Source organism: Ylistrum balloti, unplaced genomic scaffold (assembly GCF_031769215.1).
Source record: "Ylistrum balloti isolate Yb309-2 unplaced genomic scaffold, AGI_CSIRO_Ybal_v1 Utg370990, whole genome shotgun sequence".
NCBI lineage: Eukaryota > Metazoa > Mollusca > Bivalvia > Pectinida > Pectinidae > Ylistrum > Ylistrum balloti.
In genome coordinates, this window is record NW_026782554.1 from 1,308 (window position 1) to 15,563 (window position 14,256).

General features: G+C 34.9%; 1 protein-coding gene across 1 annotated transcript in view; it reads left to right on the forward strand.

Annotated features, from left to right (window-relative positions):
• Nucleotides 1-2,973: 2,973 nt before the first annotated feature.
• LOC132559882 (intermembrane lipid transfer protein VPS13A-like) overlaps nt 2,974-14,256 on the forward strand; it is a 118,758-nt gene continuing 107,475 nt past the window's right edge. Inside the window, exons 1-3 of the mRNA XM_060224512.1 lie at nt 2,974-3,073; nt 7,217-7,260; nt 9,161-9,203. Coding sequence (XP_060080495.1) covers nt 2,974-3,073; nt 7,217-7,260; nt 9,161-9,203 — 187 coding nt within the window. The remainder of the gene's footprint in view (nt 3,074-7,216; nt 7,261-9,160; nt 9,204-14,256) is intronic.

The following is a 14,256-nucleotide window of genomic DNA, read 5'->3' on the forward strand; positions in this document are numbered from 1 at the left end:
CATGTAAGACATACTACACAGATTAGCATGTTACATATACTACATATATTAGCATGTCAGACATACTACACAGATTAGCATGTTACACATACTACACAGATTAGCATGTAAGACAAACTACACAGATTAGAGTGTTACACAAACTACACAGATTAGCATGTTACACATACTACACAGATTAGCATGTTACACATACTACACAGATTAGCATGTTACACATACTACACAGATTAGCATGTTACACAAACTACACAGATTAGCATGTTACACATACCACACAGATTAGCATGTTACACATACTACACAGATTAGAATGTTACACATACTACACAGATTAGCATGTAAGACAAACTACACAGATTAGAGTGTTACATAAACTACACAAATTAGCATGTTACACATACTACACGATTAGCATGTAAGACAAACTACACAGATTAGCATGTTACACATACTACACAGATTAGCATGTAAGACAAACTACACAGATTAGCATGTTACACATACTACACAGATTAGCATGTTACACATACTACACGTATTATTGGTTTAAAAAATCCTCGTAGTTGGGTCAAAGATCATAATTTGTTCTCCATTTTAATTTTGTGAGTAAGCTTTGCTGATGAGCGTGCGCCTTGGATGTACTTCTTCCGACTTTTTTTTTCTAAAATTCGATACTAGTCTTGGTGGACTTGTCAGGAGCATCCTCGGGGAAGGAGAACCAGTTTTGCATATACGGTGGGTATCGGCCCCTTGGGCAGAAAGGGTGGTCCCAATATGAGAAATAAAGCGAATTCAAGAAAATCCTTTTTTTTCTGTAGCAAAGTCTGGATTTTTGCTCAATGTGGTCTGAACTACCCTTGGCTGAGGGGAATCACCAGTTAGTACTGTGGATCTCGCCCCCCAAGGCGAGCGAGAGATATTGCTCAAAAGGGAAATGTGATATCCTTTAGAAATCTCCTTCTGTTGGAATGCATGAATACTGACCTTTCGTTATTTGAATTTCAAAGAATCCCAAAGAGCTTTTGACCAATCTTCAACAGCCTTTTTCTGAAAAAAATCTGTCTATAAGAATTTTTTTTTTCTACTTCGTTCACCACCTTATCCCATTCTTTGTTGTCTTGTTATGAGAACTTTCTATTCCATTGGTGAACGCCGGTTCAAATATAGGGCTGTGAGCTATACTGAAGCGAATTTCGTGATAAATACGTCCAAATCTATTTTCTGGTTTCTAAAATCTTTGTCTGGTTTAGTGGCCAGACCCTCCAACAGATTATTGGTATAATTGTGCCCCACTGTTGTCCTACTTTTTTTCATACGAGACTGAGTTCAGCGAAAGCTTATGAAACCTGGTTGCAAAGACACAGCAAAGTCCTTAGATTTCACTTTCAATATATCATTCGCATCTTGTTTTTAAATCAAAAGAAAGTTATCGTCCACATCCACCGTATACACCGACCAGAATTGGAAATCAAAGACACACAAAACTCTTCTATGTCAGCCACATTCTCGATCCGACAACGAAATCAACATGGACAGCTTTCCACAAAGCTGTATGATAAGCGGGATGATACAAACTTCCAAAGGTGGAAAAATCAAATGCTTTTTAGAAGAGGGTATTAGTCAAAAAGTCTTTGGAGTTCTTCAAAAACCATATATTATTTATTCCACTTCACGAGTAAACAGTATCATAATACGACCGTAACCCAGATTTCATGGTACTTTATTTTGACAAAGGCTTGGTTGAACAGCTAAATAAGCCAACAATAAAACGTTATCTATATGGATTCTTGTGAAGTTTATGAATCCAATATAAACAGAGGAAGTCCGTATCCTCATCATTCACAGGAAATGCAATAAAATACAGAAGAACATAGATAAGTCAGTTATTTTAAACATCGAACATGGGATACCAAAGATATTGTTTGACCTCGGCCGATGGACGATTGACTGGTGACACAATATCGACTGCAACGTCTGCCATTTCCATCTACCTGCAACAAAAACCATTTAAACATATCGAGGATCATATGGAATCTGTTATCAAGACGGACGGAAGTCATATTTGGGATTTAGAAGATAGATTTACAGAGGTACGGAAGCGTATTACGGCCACGTTGTGTTTTATTTTATCTCGAAATTTTCAGATGTCATCTCGAAATTTTGAGTTAAAATACACAACGTGGCCGGAATACGCTTCCGTGTGAAACAACATAACTATCTGATGATAAATGTGTAAGCACAGTAGAGTTTGAAGATGGTCTAATAGAAACTCAAACCCCCTCCCCCAGAATCCCTACTAGTATAGCCTTGTGCAAATTAAAGCAACGCCATTTTCGTATGAATTGTGGATCCAGGGAGAGAGATAAACAAGGTTTGCATCTACCGTGTACACGTATAAATACGTACACATATTGATGGTGGGACTCAGGAACGAGTACTGTCACAGGCTTATCGGGCTCTGTTGTCTTGTCGTTAGCATAATTAGTAGATGATTGTACACCGTGTGTCATCTGTCTGAAGTTATGCCAGTGTCGGCCATTGTACTAAAACATTATCATTTGATTAACAAAATATTCAATTTAAAAAATGATTCGTTTCTGTCCTCGGCGTGTCGAATACATGTGCTTAATTATTGAGATTGTCCAGAAATATTCAGATCCTGGTTTGATATCTGTTCAATCACCCTGTTAGATAATTAAAGTGTCATTCAATCGATATTCCCGCCGAATGCACATTTATCTATAAAAAAGATCAATGCAAATCACAAGTCTCGTGACTTTCATCACGAGATGGAATAAGTCTATTTATAGTAACGGGAAACCACAGGAAGCGGTGGAGGATCCTCATTTGCATATTTGACTTCACTTGACCAGCCAAATGGCGGACGTATTGCTCTCTTAGCTATGTAGTGGACGTGAAGGTGTATTACAACGATTTTTCTGTGTGATTTTTGACAAGCACTCCTGCAAAATGGTGTTCGAATCGTTAGTTGTTGATCTGATTAACAAATATCTCGGAGATTATGTTGAAAATTTGGATCGATCACAGCTGAAGCTTGGGATATGGGGAGGTAAGACATATGATCTGTTGATTCATACACACGTCGTATTTACAAGTGGCCAGGACGAATATGTCCGACGATGATATGTAACAACTTACTTAACATGATGACTAGACTCCTTTCGTAGTGTCTCTGTTGTAGTCCATACATTCAAGACAATGTCTCGTCTGTTACTTCAGCATTAGTGGGTGTTTGAGTGCTGATGCTGATAAATGTCTTTAACCTAAAGTTATACATATGTACTGTTATACTAACATGACCATTTATTAAGGTACAGATATGGTACAAATATCACAGATTGGGTACAAATTGCAGTGTTTATCGCAATATCATATATGTATATATATTTTTAAATAACAGGCTTGGACGGTATTCTTGTGACAGGAGGGGTTGATGGAGGAGGGTGCGGGTTATTTTTTTTGTTAACGATTATTTTTGAGAGTCTGAGGTTATAATCCAAGATGCATGCTGCTTTGGTATTATAATGGTTTGTACCTGTTGAAATGAAAAAGCCTTTTTATCCAAATTTTGACATTCACCATCAACTTTATAGACAATCGATAAATGCCAGGACTTTGATTTGCCTTATATATATAATATATACTCGTAATGAGAGGAAAGTGAGTACTGCTTCTATTGGTTGACATTCAGGTGGTATTTATGATGAAACATATTGTTCACATGCATATTGAACAGCCAACTTACAAAAAATATGGATAAACTATGCAATATTAACATTGGGATAATTTAGTCTGTTTACTACTGTGCATAAAGTGCTGTACATGCAAAATTATGGGGCCTTAAACTAGCATATTTTTGTCTCATATGGTATTTTCAATTTACTACTCCAACAGGAAGAGGTTTTCACCAGTTCAACTGCTTGTAGTATAAATTTTTACACCATTTCCCAGTTTTTGTTTAAGGAAAATCATTGACCAGCATCTTTATATAATGTTCTTATCACAATATCTCTGCTTGCAGAATGTTAAAGAAATGCTTTGTTTTGAAAATTTCTGGGGTTAAAATGGTCATTTATCTGTGAACTAACATTCTGCCTTTGCAAAAATAGGTTGGTGACTGGTATAAAGCCTTTTGATTCCTGAAACCATATTCTAAATAAATGTTATTTATTATCACTAAATGTGAGTATATACCACAACCCCAAGAACAGTGAAAGTGGAGACTTGTTTCCCAAGTTTTCAAGGATTTTCCTATATTAACACATTGTTTAAGGGATAAACTTAGTCCCTGAATTTTTCGGGCAAATGTGAAAGTTTGACCTTTCACTTTGTAGATAGTAATATACAGTTGGCCAGAATAGATACTGTTTTCATTCTCATAATTACATGTTTTATTTTAGGACAGACTGGAAAAAATGGCATAGAGTAGGCCATCTTGGATTTCAACAGAGAAAGTTTGTTATCACTATTTCTTGAGAAGTCCTGGATGGATCTTTCTCAAGTTTCTTGTGTATGTTGCCCTTGGTTCCTAGTTGTACCTGTTTGATTGGGGGCTGATCAGAAAAAAGAAAATGGTTGACAGGCAACCATCTGTGATTTTGCTGTTAAAGATTATAATTGCCATTTCTTTAGATTTTGTTGTGAGCATAAACAGAGGGGAGAAGAGAATAGAAGGGAAGAGATACAACTTTCAAAGAACAAATAAATATCAAACAATGGTAGGGTGTTAAGATCCCTCTGTTTGTTAAGCAAGGAACATCTACTTAAATTCTCATTTAGGAATATTTTCTGTCAAAATTAGACAGTCAGCTGGTTTACAGATTTGTTGCAATGTTGGGATGTTTCAAATCACACTTGTTTTAAAACCTGTCCTATTGTGATAAATACAATATTCTTTTCTGTTAAACTGGTAAAACAATTTTAAACCAATCACTTGTCTTCAAAACACAGTATTCATTTGTGTGAGCTTATATTACATTGCATTGGACAGAATAAATAAAAAATATTATGAGTCATATTGGAAAGATAATTCTCCTTTATCATACAACAATGAATTTCTTCATGGTCTCCTTTGATAATGATATATGTTGTAGATAACAGTGTGTAGTTGTGATCATGAGTAGGTCTTGAAAACTGATATTTAAAAAATGAGCAAATAAAACTGATATAGAACGAATCATTGTATTGTACATATTTAATGGAGCTTGATACACATGGATACTAAGGAAATGAATTTTTGAAGACAGAATATAAGTAAGATTAACAACACAAGTGAATTTTCCATCTGGGCATGTTTATGGTATTTTTGATTGACAAAAAAATAATAATAGGACTGTTTTTGTCAATCTTGGATGAATTGAAATATAATTATGACAGTTTTATACATATTTTTCCCATATCATCATTAAAGTAATTTTGATACACTACTATGACTATAATTTGCAGACAGGGATATAATCCAGGACTAGTAACATCTTTGGCCTATTCAAAACTAAAGTTGACCCATGGGGTTTTCTATTTTCTTTGAATTTTTCGTAGGTTGCCATATTATAATAGACTGAAAATTGCTGGAAATGTTCCTTTGCTCTCATTTCCAAACATTTTCCCTGCAAAAATTATTTCATATCTTTTCATAATTTCATTATGACAAATCTTTATAAATCATACAGTAAGTTATATTTCATACTGTATATAATGTCTAATGTCATATTGTACAATGTTTATGTATAATATACACTGTCTAAAGTACAATGTTTATGTATAATATACACTGTCTAAAGTACAATGTTTATGTATAATATACACTGTCTAAAGTACAATGTTTATGTATAATATACACTGTCTAAAGTACAATGTTTATGTATAATATACACTGTCTAAAGTACAATGTTTACATACAATACACACTCTCTATAGTACAATGTTTATGTATAATATAGTACAATGTTTATGTATATTATACACTATCTATAGTACAATGTTCATGTATAATATACACTATCTATAGTACAATGTTTATGTATAATATAGTACAATGTTTATGTATAATACACACTATCTATAGTACAATGTTTATGTATAATATACACTGTCTATAGTACAATGTTTATGTATACTTGACATTATGTACAATATACACGTTGGCAGTTTTACAAATCTGTCAGACATAAAATACAGACCTGAGTGGTTCAGTTATTGACAAATGTTAATGTAGAAAATTTCCTACTTTTTCTGATGTGTATATATATTGTTGTTTAGTGTTTATCTTTGTTTGGATGATTTCTCTGTTTTGTTGTTGTTGAATAATATAACTCATCCACTGAAAGTACAAATTACCTTTACTATGTGGGTTGTTATTCCTGATTCTGTCGGTTGTTTGTAAAAAGTGTTCTCTTGAATAAAAAATATTACAGATTCTCAAAGCCATACACTGTATCTGCTCAGTTGTGAATGACTTTCATGCTGAGTTAGTTGCCTATTTTCTAGGTTACAATGGCAAATACATAATGTAATTCTGTTAATGTTTCACGTCTCTTGTTCAGAATATCTTAGAGGTCCTTTGCCATGACATATGTATGGTTAATATTACAGGTAGATTATAAGAATGCAGGGCTATCACTTTTTCTCCTTGACCTTGACCCCCAAGGTCAATATATAATCACTGTATTTGCTTCATAATGTGGTGATATTAGGTTACAGAAGTTGGTGATCTCATCTTTATGATAAACTAAATTAAACACAGGCTTATGTCTAATGTGTTTCACCATAACATGTCATGATTTGGAACATGAAATATATGTAAATGAATGACCTTGAACCTTTTTGAAGGTCACATATGTCAAACAATCTTTACGTCAGACATGTCTAAATGGTTCGTTCATTAAATGAAAAAAAAGTGAACATTATATATATTCTTTATATAGAAGTGCAATTACTATGCATTACATCACTGGTATTAGAAAGATGCTCTTTATAGACAGGCATTTATTTAATAGAGGTGGTCTTTATAGACAGGTACTGTGTGTTCTTATATGGAGTTTACCTTTAAAGAAAGATATGATATTATATACTGAAGAAGTGGTCTTTCAAGACAGGTATTTGTTTCTTAAATGTGGCCCTTATAAAGGTCACAATACTTATAAGCCTTTACTTTATTATAGCATATTCTATATATACCTGTTTATATGTTTAGGTGATGCTGTACTACAGAACCTTGACTTAAAGGAAAGTGCACTGGTAAGTCAATGGCAAATAAAATGAATTCTACACAGCTCACTCACCATTTTAATATCTCATTGTTTATCAACATAGGAATGATAGATTCTATTTCTCCCTGTATTCTGAATTGAATGACACAAAAATGATCAGTCACCATTTTAATATCTCATTGTTCATCTACATAGGAATGATAGATTCTATTTCTCCCTGTATTCTGAATTGAATGACACAAAGATGATCAGTCACCATTTTAATATCTCATTGTTCATCTACATAGGAATGATAGATTCTATTTCTCCAAGTATTCTGAATTGAATGGCACAAAAAATGATCAGTCATCTTTATGATATTTCTCATTTTCTAAATTAAACACAGGCTTATGTCTAATGTGTTTCACCATAACATGTCATGATTTGGAACATGAAATATATGTAAATGAATGACCTTGAACCTTTTTGAAGGTCACATATGTCAAACAATCTTTACGTCAGACATGTCTAAATGGTTCGTTCATTAAATGAAAAAAAAGTGAACATTATACAAGCTGATATTCTTTATATAGAAGTGCAATTACTATGCATTATATCACTGGTATTAGAAAGATGCTCTTTATAGACAGGCATTTATTTAATAGAGGTGGTCTTTATAGACAGGTACTGTGTGTTCTTATATGGAGTTTACCTTTAAAGAAAGATATGATATTATATACTGAAGAAGTGGTCTTTCAAGACAGGTATTTGTTTCTTAAATGTGGCCCTTATAAAGGTCACAATACTTATAAGCCTGTACTTTATTATAGCATATTCTATATATACCTGTTTATATGTTTAGGTGATGCTGTACTACAGAACCTTGACTTAAAGGAAAGTGCACTGGTAAGTCAACCTAGGTCTAAATAAAATGAATTCTACACAGCTCACTCACCATTTTAATATCTCATTGTTTATCAACATAGGAATGATAGATTCTATTTCTCCCTGTATTCTGAATTGAATGACACAAAAATGATCAGTCACCATTTTAATATCTCATTGTTCATCTACATAGGAATGATAGATTCTATTTCTCCAAGTATTCTGAATTGAATGGCATAAAAATGATCAGTCACCATTTTAATATCTCATTGTTCATCTACATAGGAATGATAGATTCTATTTCTCCAAGTATTCTGAATTGAATGGCACAAAAAATGATCAGTCACTATTTTAATATCTCATTGTTCATCAACATAGGATTGATTCTATTTCTCATTTTCTCCAGTCAAATACTTTCTGTTTCCATCACTTGCACAGGAGTTGTTATATTCTGTGTACTAATGTATCTAGATGTCTGTGTAGTCTGTCTTATTTTGACATACGAAGGCAGTTGCTGCCAGATACTGTAGTAATCAATACAATAACTGTCTCATTATGTTCCAGTTATGCTGCAGTGTTTCTGTGTGTATGTATTGTATAAGTCTTGTAATTCCAAGAGTTGGTGTACTGCAGTTTACCGAGGGAGAGCTTTAGTTCCTGATATTTGTAAACAAGATCAAGTAACATATATCTGCTTACAATCAATATCAGGGTATCTAAGTACAATGCTGATATGCTATAAACACTAGTTGTATGTGATGTGGACCAAGTTTCTGATTACATACTCAGGGGAGGGAGTATAAAAGGGGTGGGGATGTAGTATGGAAGGGGTGGGGATGTAGTATGGAAGGGGTGGGGATGGAATATAGATGGAGTATAAAAGGGTGGGGATGGAGTATAAAAGGGGTGGGGATGGAGTATAAAAGGGTGGGGATGGAGTATAAAAGGGGTGGGGATGGAATATAGATGGAGTATAAAAGGGTGGGGATGTAGTATAGAAAAGTCTCAAGTTTTTGTATCAATACTTTAAAAAAAAGACCTGATGTCTGTTTTGATTTTCACAGGATGACCTTGACCTCCCAGTCAAGATAAAAGCTGGACATATAGGTAAGTCTCATGGTAGTTGTAGTGGTACATATCACATATGTAAATTTTACATTGTACATGTAGACTTCTGTCATGTTTGATTGACAATAAATAAAGAACAAGATGATATCTTAAGCTGAAGTATGAGATGTATTTATACTTCTCTGTAGGGGTTTAACACTCACCACAGCGTGATGAGGGCGTACACATAGATAACATGTCATCTGTACCTGGTGGTGATGTCTTCAAATGTCAGAGACCCAGCAATGTATTCTTTCCTTAATAAAAAGGTTTTATAGAATTTTAAAAGATTTTCAGAAGGAAAATAGTTTTAAGGGGATGACTGCCAGAAACTTGTGAATAGTTTAGAAAATCATAAAAAGAAATCAAATTATATCTGCAGAAGTTTTATCATTTTTCTGCTGCAACAAAAATCAGTTTCTGATAATTTGTCTCTGAGGCCCCCAGTTCATTGTCACCCCTGGTTCGCTGTCACCTTGGTACGCTGTCACCCTGGTTCGCTGTCACCCTAGTCTTGCTGTTTACCCTCGCCCAGCTGTTCATCCCCACCCTGCTCTCACCCCTGGTTTGCAATCACCCTAGTCTTGCTGTTTACCCTCGCCCAACTGTTCATCCCCACCCTGCTGTCACCCCTGGTTTGCAATCACCCTAGTCTTGCTATTTACCCTCGCCCAACTGTTCATCCCCGCCCTGCTCTCACCCCTGGTTTGCAATCACCATAGTCTTGCTGTTTACCCTCACCCAACTGTTCATCCCCACCCTGCTCTCACCCCTGGTTTGCAATCACCCTAGTCTTGCTGTTTACACTTGCCCAACTGTTCATTCCCACCCTGCTGTCACCCCTGGTTTGCAATCACCCAAGTCTTGCTGTTCACCCTTGCCCAACTGTTCATCCCCGCCCTGCTGTCATCTCTGCCCTGCTGTTTGCTAGGTGCCTGCCATTCATTCATAATTTAATTAGCACTCATTTCAACTTGGGCAGGTGGAGGTATTGAACTTAGCCTTTAAGTACTTGTATAAATAGAAAACGAAGACCAAATTGTATTGTTCCCATCAATTTTTTTCTAAGAAAATTTCCACAAGTTATCTAGATGTACCCATTATTGTAGAGATTAGATATCAGGATTACGTCCCTATAACCTGTAAGTAGTTCAGCTCTTCCTCGGTTGGTTGATTAATGACATAAGGGGATCAGAATATCTAAAATCTCTACAGAAGTTTCATATTACAACTGTATCAACTTATAATCTTTCTTTACACAAGTGTTTTTAAGTAGCAACAACCATTTTATGGTCCAGTCGGGTTTGTTTGTTATCAAGCTTAATAGATTTACAGATATAAGTTCTGCGATAATGTGATATCCTGGTCTGATATGTGTAGGAAGGATGGCTACTTGTGTTGGAGGTTGATAAAGATGTGTGATGACCCTTTAGTTCAGATTAAGCCTATCAAGATTTTGTTGTTTACCATAATCTGTGTAGTAAACAACCCTCATGTTGTTTAAATTTTATTTGTAAAAAAATTTACCTTGATCATGTTCCTCAAAGGGAAAGCTTATAGTCGCTGCTTTGCAGTTTGTCTGTTCATCCATTTGTCCATCCATATAATTTTGGGCGGAGCATAACAAAAAAGACTTTCAGAGATATCAACAGAAAACTACATTTGTAGATAGATATTAACAAGGAAAAGAGTGCAGTGCACCAGGACTAATCCCTTTCTTTTGCATAATTTAGGAGTTATTGCCCTTTGTTATTTTTCATTTTTAAATTTTGTCCCATTCGGGGAGCAAAACCTGTCTCTGACGGCCCTTGTTTGATATAAAACCTCCCATCTTATTTTCTAAATATGACAATAATATAGTTTTCTGTGTAATATGACATTTTTCATATTTCTACAGTTGATATACCTATATACAAAACAACATGAAAACTCAGGTTCGGTGTATACTGCATATATTTTCGGATATTTTCATTCTCTATAGAAATGTTTGTTGGGTATTTGATTATGTGCTAACTTTATTGGCCACGAAATTAAATCCCACACAAATATTACCAAATTACCAGTATACAGTGTACATTGTAATGACCAAAGAGACCAAGATCTATTTATAGTAAGTATTTTCACTGACTAACACTCAAAATTCACCTGTAAGTACAGTCTTTTTACACTCTGTTAACCCTTCTGGCGCCAATTTATCTCTTACAATGTATAGCTCAGTGCCAAATATTTTCCAGAAAATATCTGAAAACATCGAAAAAAATTGTCGGCTTTAGTCGCCTATGGTGCCAAAATTGTTAATAGCCAGTGTCATTTTGGTGAGGTTTCGTTGTAGTACATCATAACAGCTGAACAACATATGGGAAACGCCAATCGCATACCATCAAATTAGTCATCTCTCCCAAGGACACCAACCACAACAGCACAGGATGGCCTGCTTATTTTGAGGAACTGAAACCAAAATACAATATGGAACCACACTCCATGTTGAGTGTAATAAGTACACACACTCTTACAATGTAACATCTGTACTTCTGTATGTACTTGACTACCTGTGCTAGACATCTTATATACTACACACATAAACACATGTAAAATTTGGACCCCTGCCCCATTAATACAAACTTGACTCTCTCTCTTCTGTTAATACAAGTGTAAATTTTATTTCCTCTTTCCCAATTCTCCCACCAAACTGTAGAACGTTGCTTATACACACACACACACCCTCTTATCAATCCCAACCCCCCCAACACACACCCTCAACACACCATTGTACTGATAATTGTATATTCCCTGTATACAGCCTTGGTCAGAGATCACTTGCCATATCTCAGATATTCTACCCCTCTCATCCAACCCTACACATGGCTAGACAGGTCCATTTCTCTTATTTCCTGAGGAACGCAATCCTCTACAGCAAGGCAGTGTTGAATCATGCTCTTTTGATCTTTACCTGCAGCTATTTAGGTTAACAATCTACCAAATGAGGTTTGATGGCCTGTTCAGGTGATTTCTTCTGATTAACCATAATACTTACAATAATTTGGCCTTCATAGACAGGTATTTGTTATATATAGAACTTGCCTTCATAGACAGGTATTTGTTATATAGACCTGGCCTTCATGACAGGTATTTGTTATATACAGAACTGACCTTCATAGACAGGTATTTGTTATATAGACCTGGCCTTCATAGACAGGTATTTGTTATATACAGAACTGATCTTCATAGACAGGTATTTGTTATATATAGAACTTGCCTTCATAGACAGGTATTTGTTATATAGACCTGGCCTTCATAGACAGGTATTTGTTATATATAGAACTGGCCTTCATAGACAGGTATTTGGTATACAGAACTGACCTTCATAGACAGGTATTTGTTATATAGACCTGGCCTTCATAGACAGGTATTTCTTATATAGACCTGGCCTTCATTGACAGGTATTTGTTATATAGAACTGGCCTTCATAGACAGGTATTTGGTATACAGAACTGGCCTTCATAGACAGGTATTTGGTATACAGAACTGACCTTCATAGACAGGTATTTGTTATATAGAACTGGCCTTCATAGACAGGTAAATATTATATAGACCTGGCCTTCATTGACAGGTATTTGTTGTATAGAACTGGCCTTCATAGACAGGTATTTGTTATATAGAACTGGCCTTCATAGACAGGTATTTGTTATATATAACATGCCTTCATAACAGGTATTTGTTAGATAGAACTGGCCTTCATAGACAGGCATTTCTTATATATATATTGTTTTATATTTGTTATATATATAGAACTGGCCTTCATAGAAAGGTATTTGTGATATAGACCTGGCCTTCATAGAAAGGTATTTGTTATATAGACCTGGCTTTCATAGACAGGTATTTGTTATATAGAACTGACCTTCATAGACAGGTATTTCTTATATAGATGTGGTCTTCATAGACAGGTATTTGTTATATAGACCTGTTATATAGACCTGGCCTTCATAGACAGGTATTTGTTATATAGAACTGGCCTTCATAGACAGGTATTTGGTATACAGAACTGACCTTCATAGACAGGTATTTGTTATATAGAACTGGCCTTCATAGACAGGTATTTGGTATACAGAACTGACCTTCATAGACAGGTATTTGTTATATAGAACTGGCCTTTATAGACAGTTGTTTGTTATATAGAAGTGGCCTTTATAGACAGGTAAATATTATGTAGAACTGGCCTTCATGGACAGGTATTAGTTATATAGAACTGGCCTTCATAGACAGGTAAATATTATATAGACCTGGCCTTCATTGACAGGTATTTGTTGTATAGAACTGGCCTTCATAGACAGGTATTTGTTATATAGAACTGGCCTTCATAGACAGGTATTTGTTATATATAACATGCCTTCATAGACAGGTATTTGTTAGATAGAACTGGCCTTCATAGACAGGCATTTCTTATATATATATAGAACTGGTTTTCATAAACAGGTATTTGTTATATATATAGAACTGGCCTTCATAGAAAGGTATTTGTGATATAGACCTGGCCTTCATAGAAAGGTATTTGTTATATAGACCTGGCTTTCATAGACAGGTATTTGTTATATAGAACTGACCTTCATAGACAGGTATTTCTTATATAGATGTGGTCTTCATAGACAGGTATTTGGTATACAGAAGTGGTCTTCATAGACAGGTATTTGTTATATAGACCTGGCCTTCATTGACAGGTATTTGTTGTATAGAACTGGCCTTCATAGACAGGTATTTGTTATATAGACCTGGCCTTCATTGACAGGTATTTGGTATATAGTGCTTGCCTTCATAGACAGGTAATTGTTATGAACTTTATAGAAATGAGTGTATAAAAGAGTCCTGAAAGGCAGATATGAGTGTATATAGATATATTGGTGGGTTGATATTTATGTGAGTGTATATAGATATATTGGTGGTTTGATATTTATATGAGTGTATATTGACATGTTTTTGATCCTGGAGGTGAAATATTGATCTGTCAACAACTTTACAATAAGATACAAAGCACCTTTATATGTCAGCTTGTTCACAT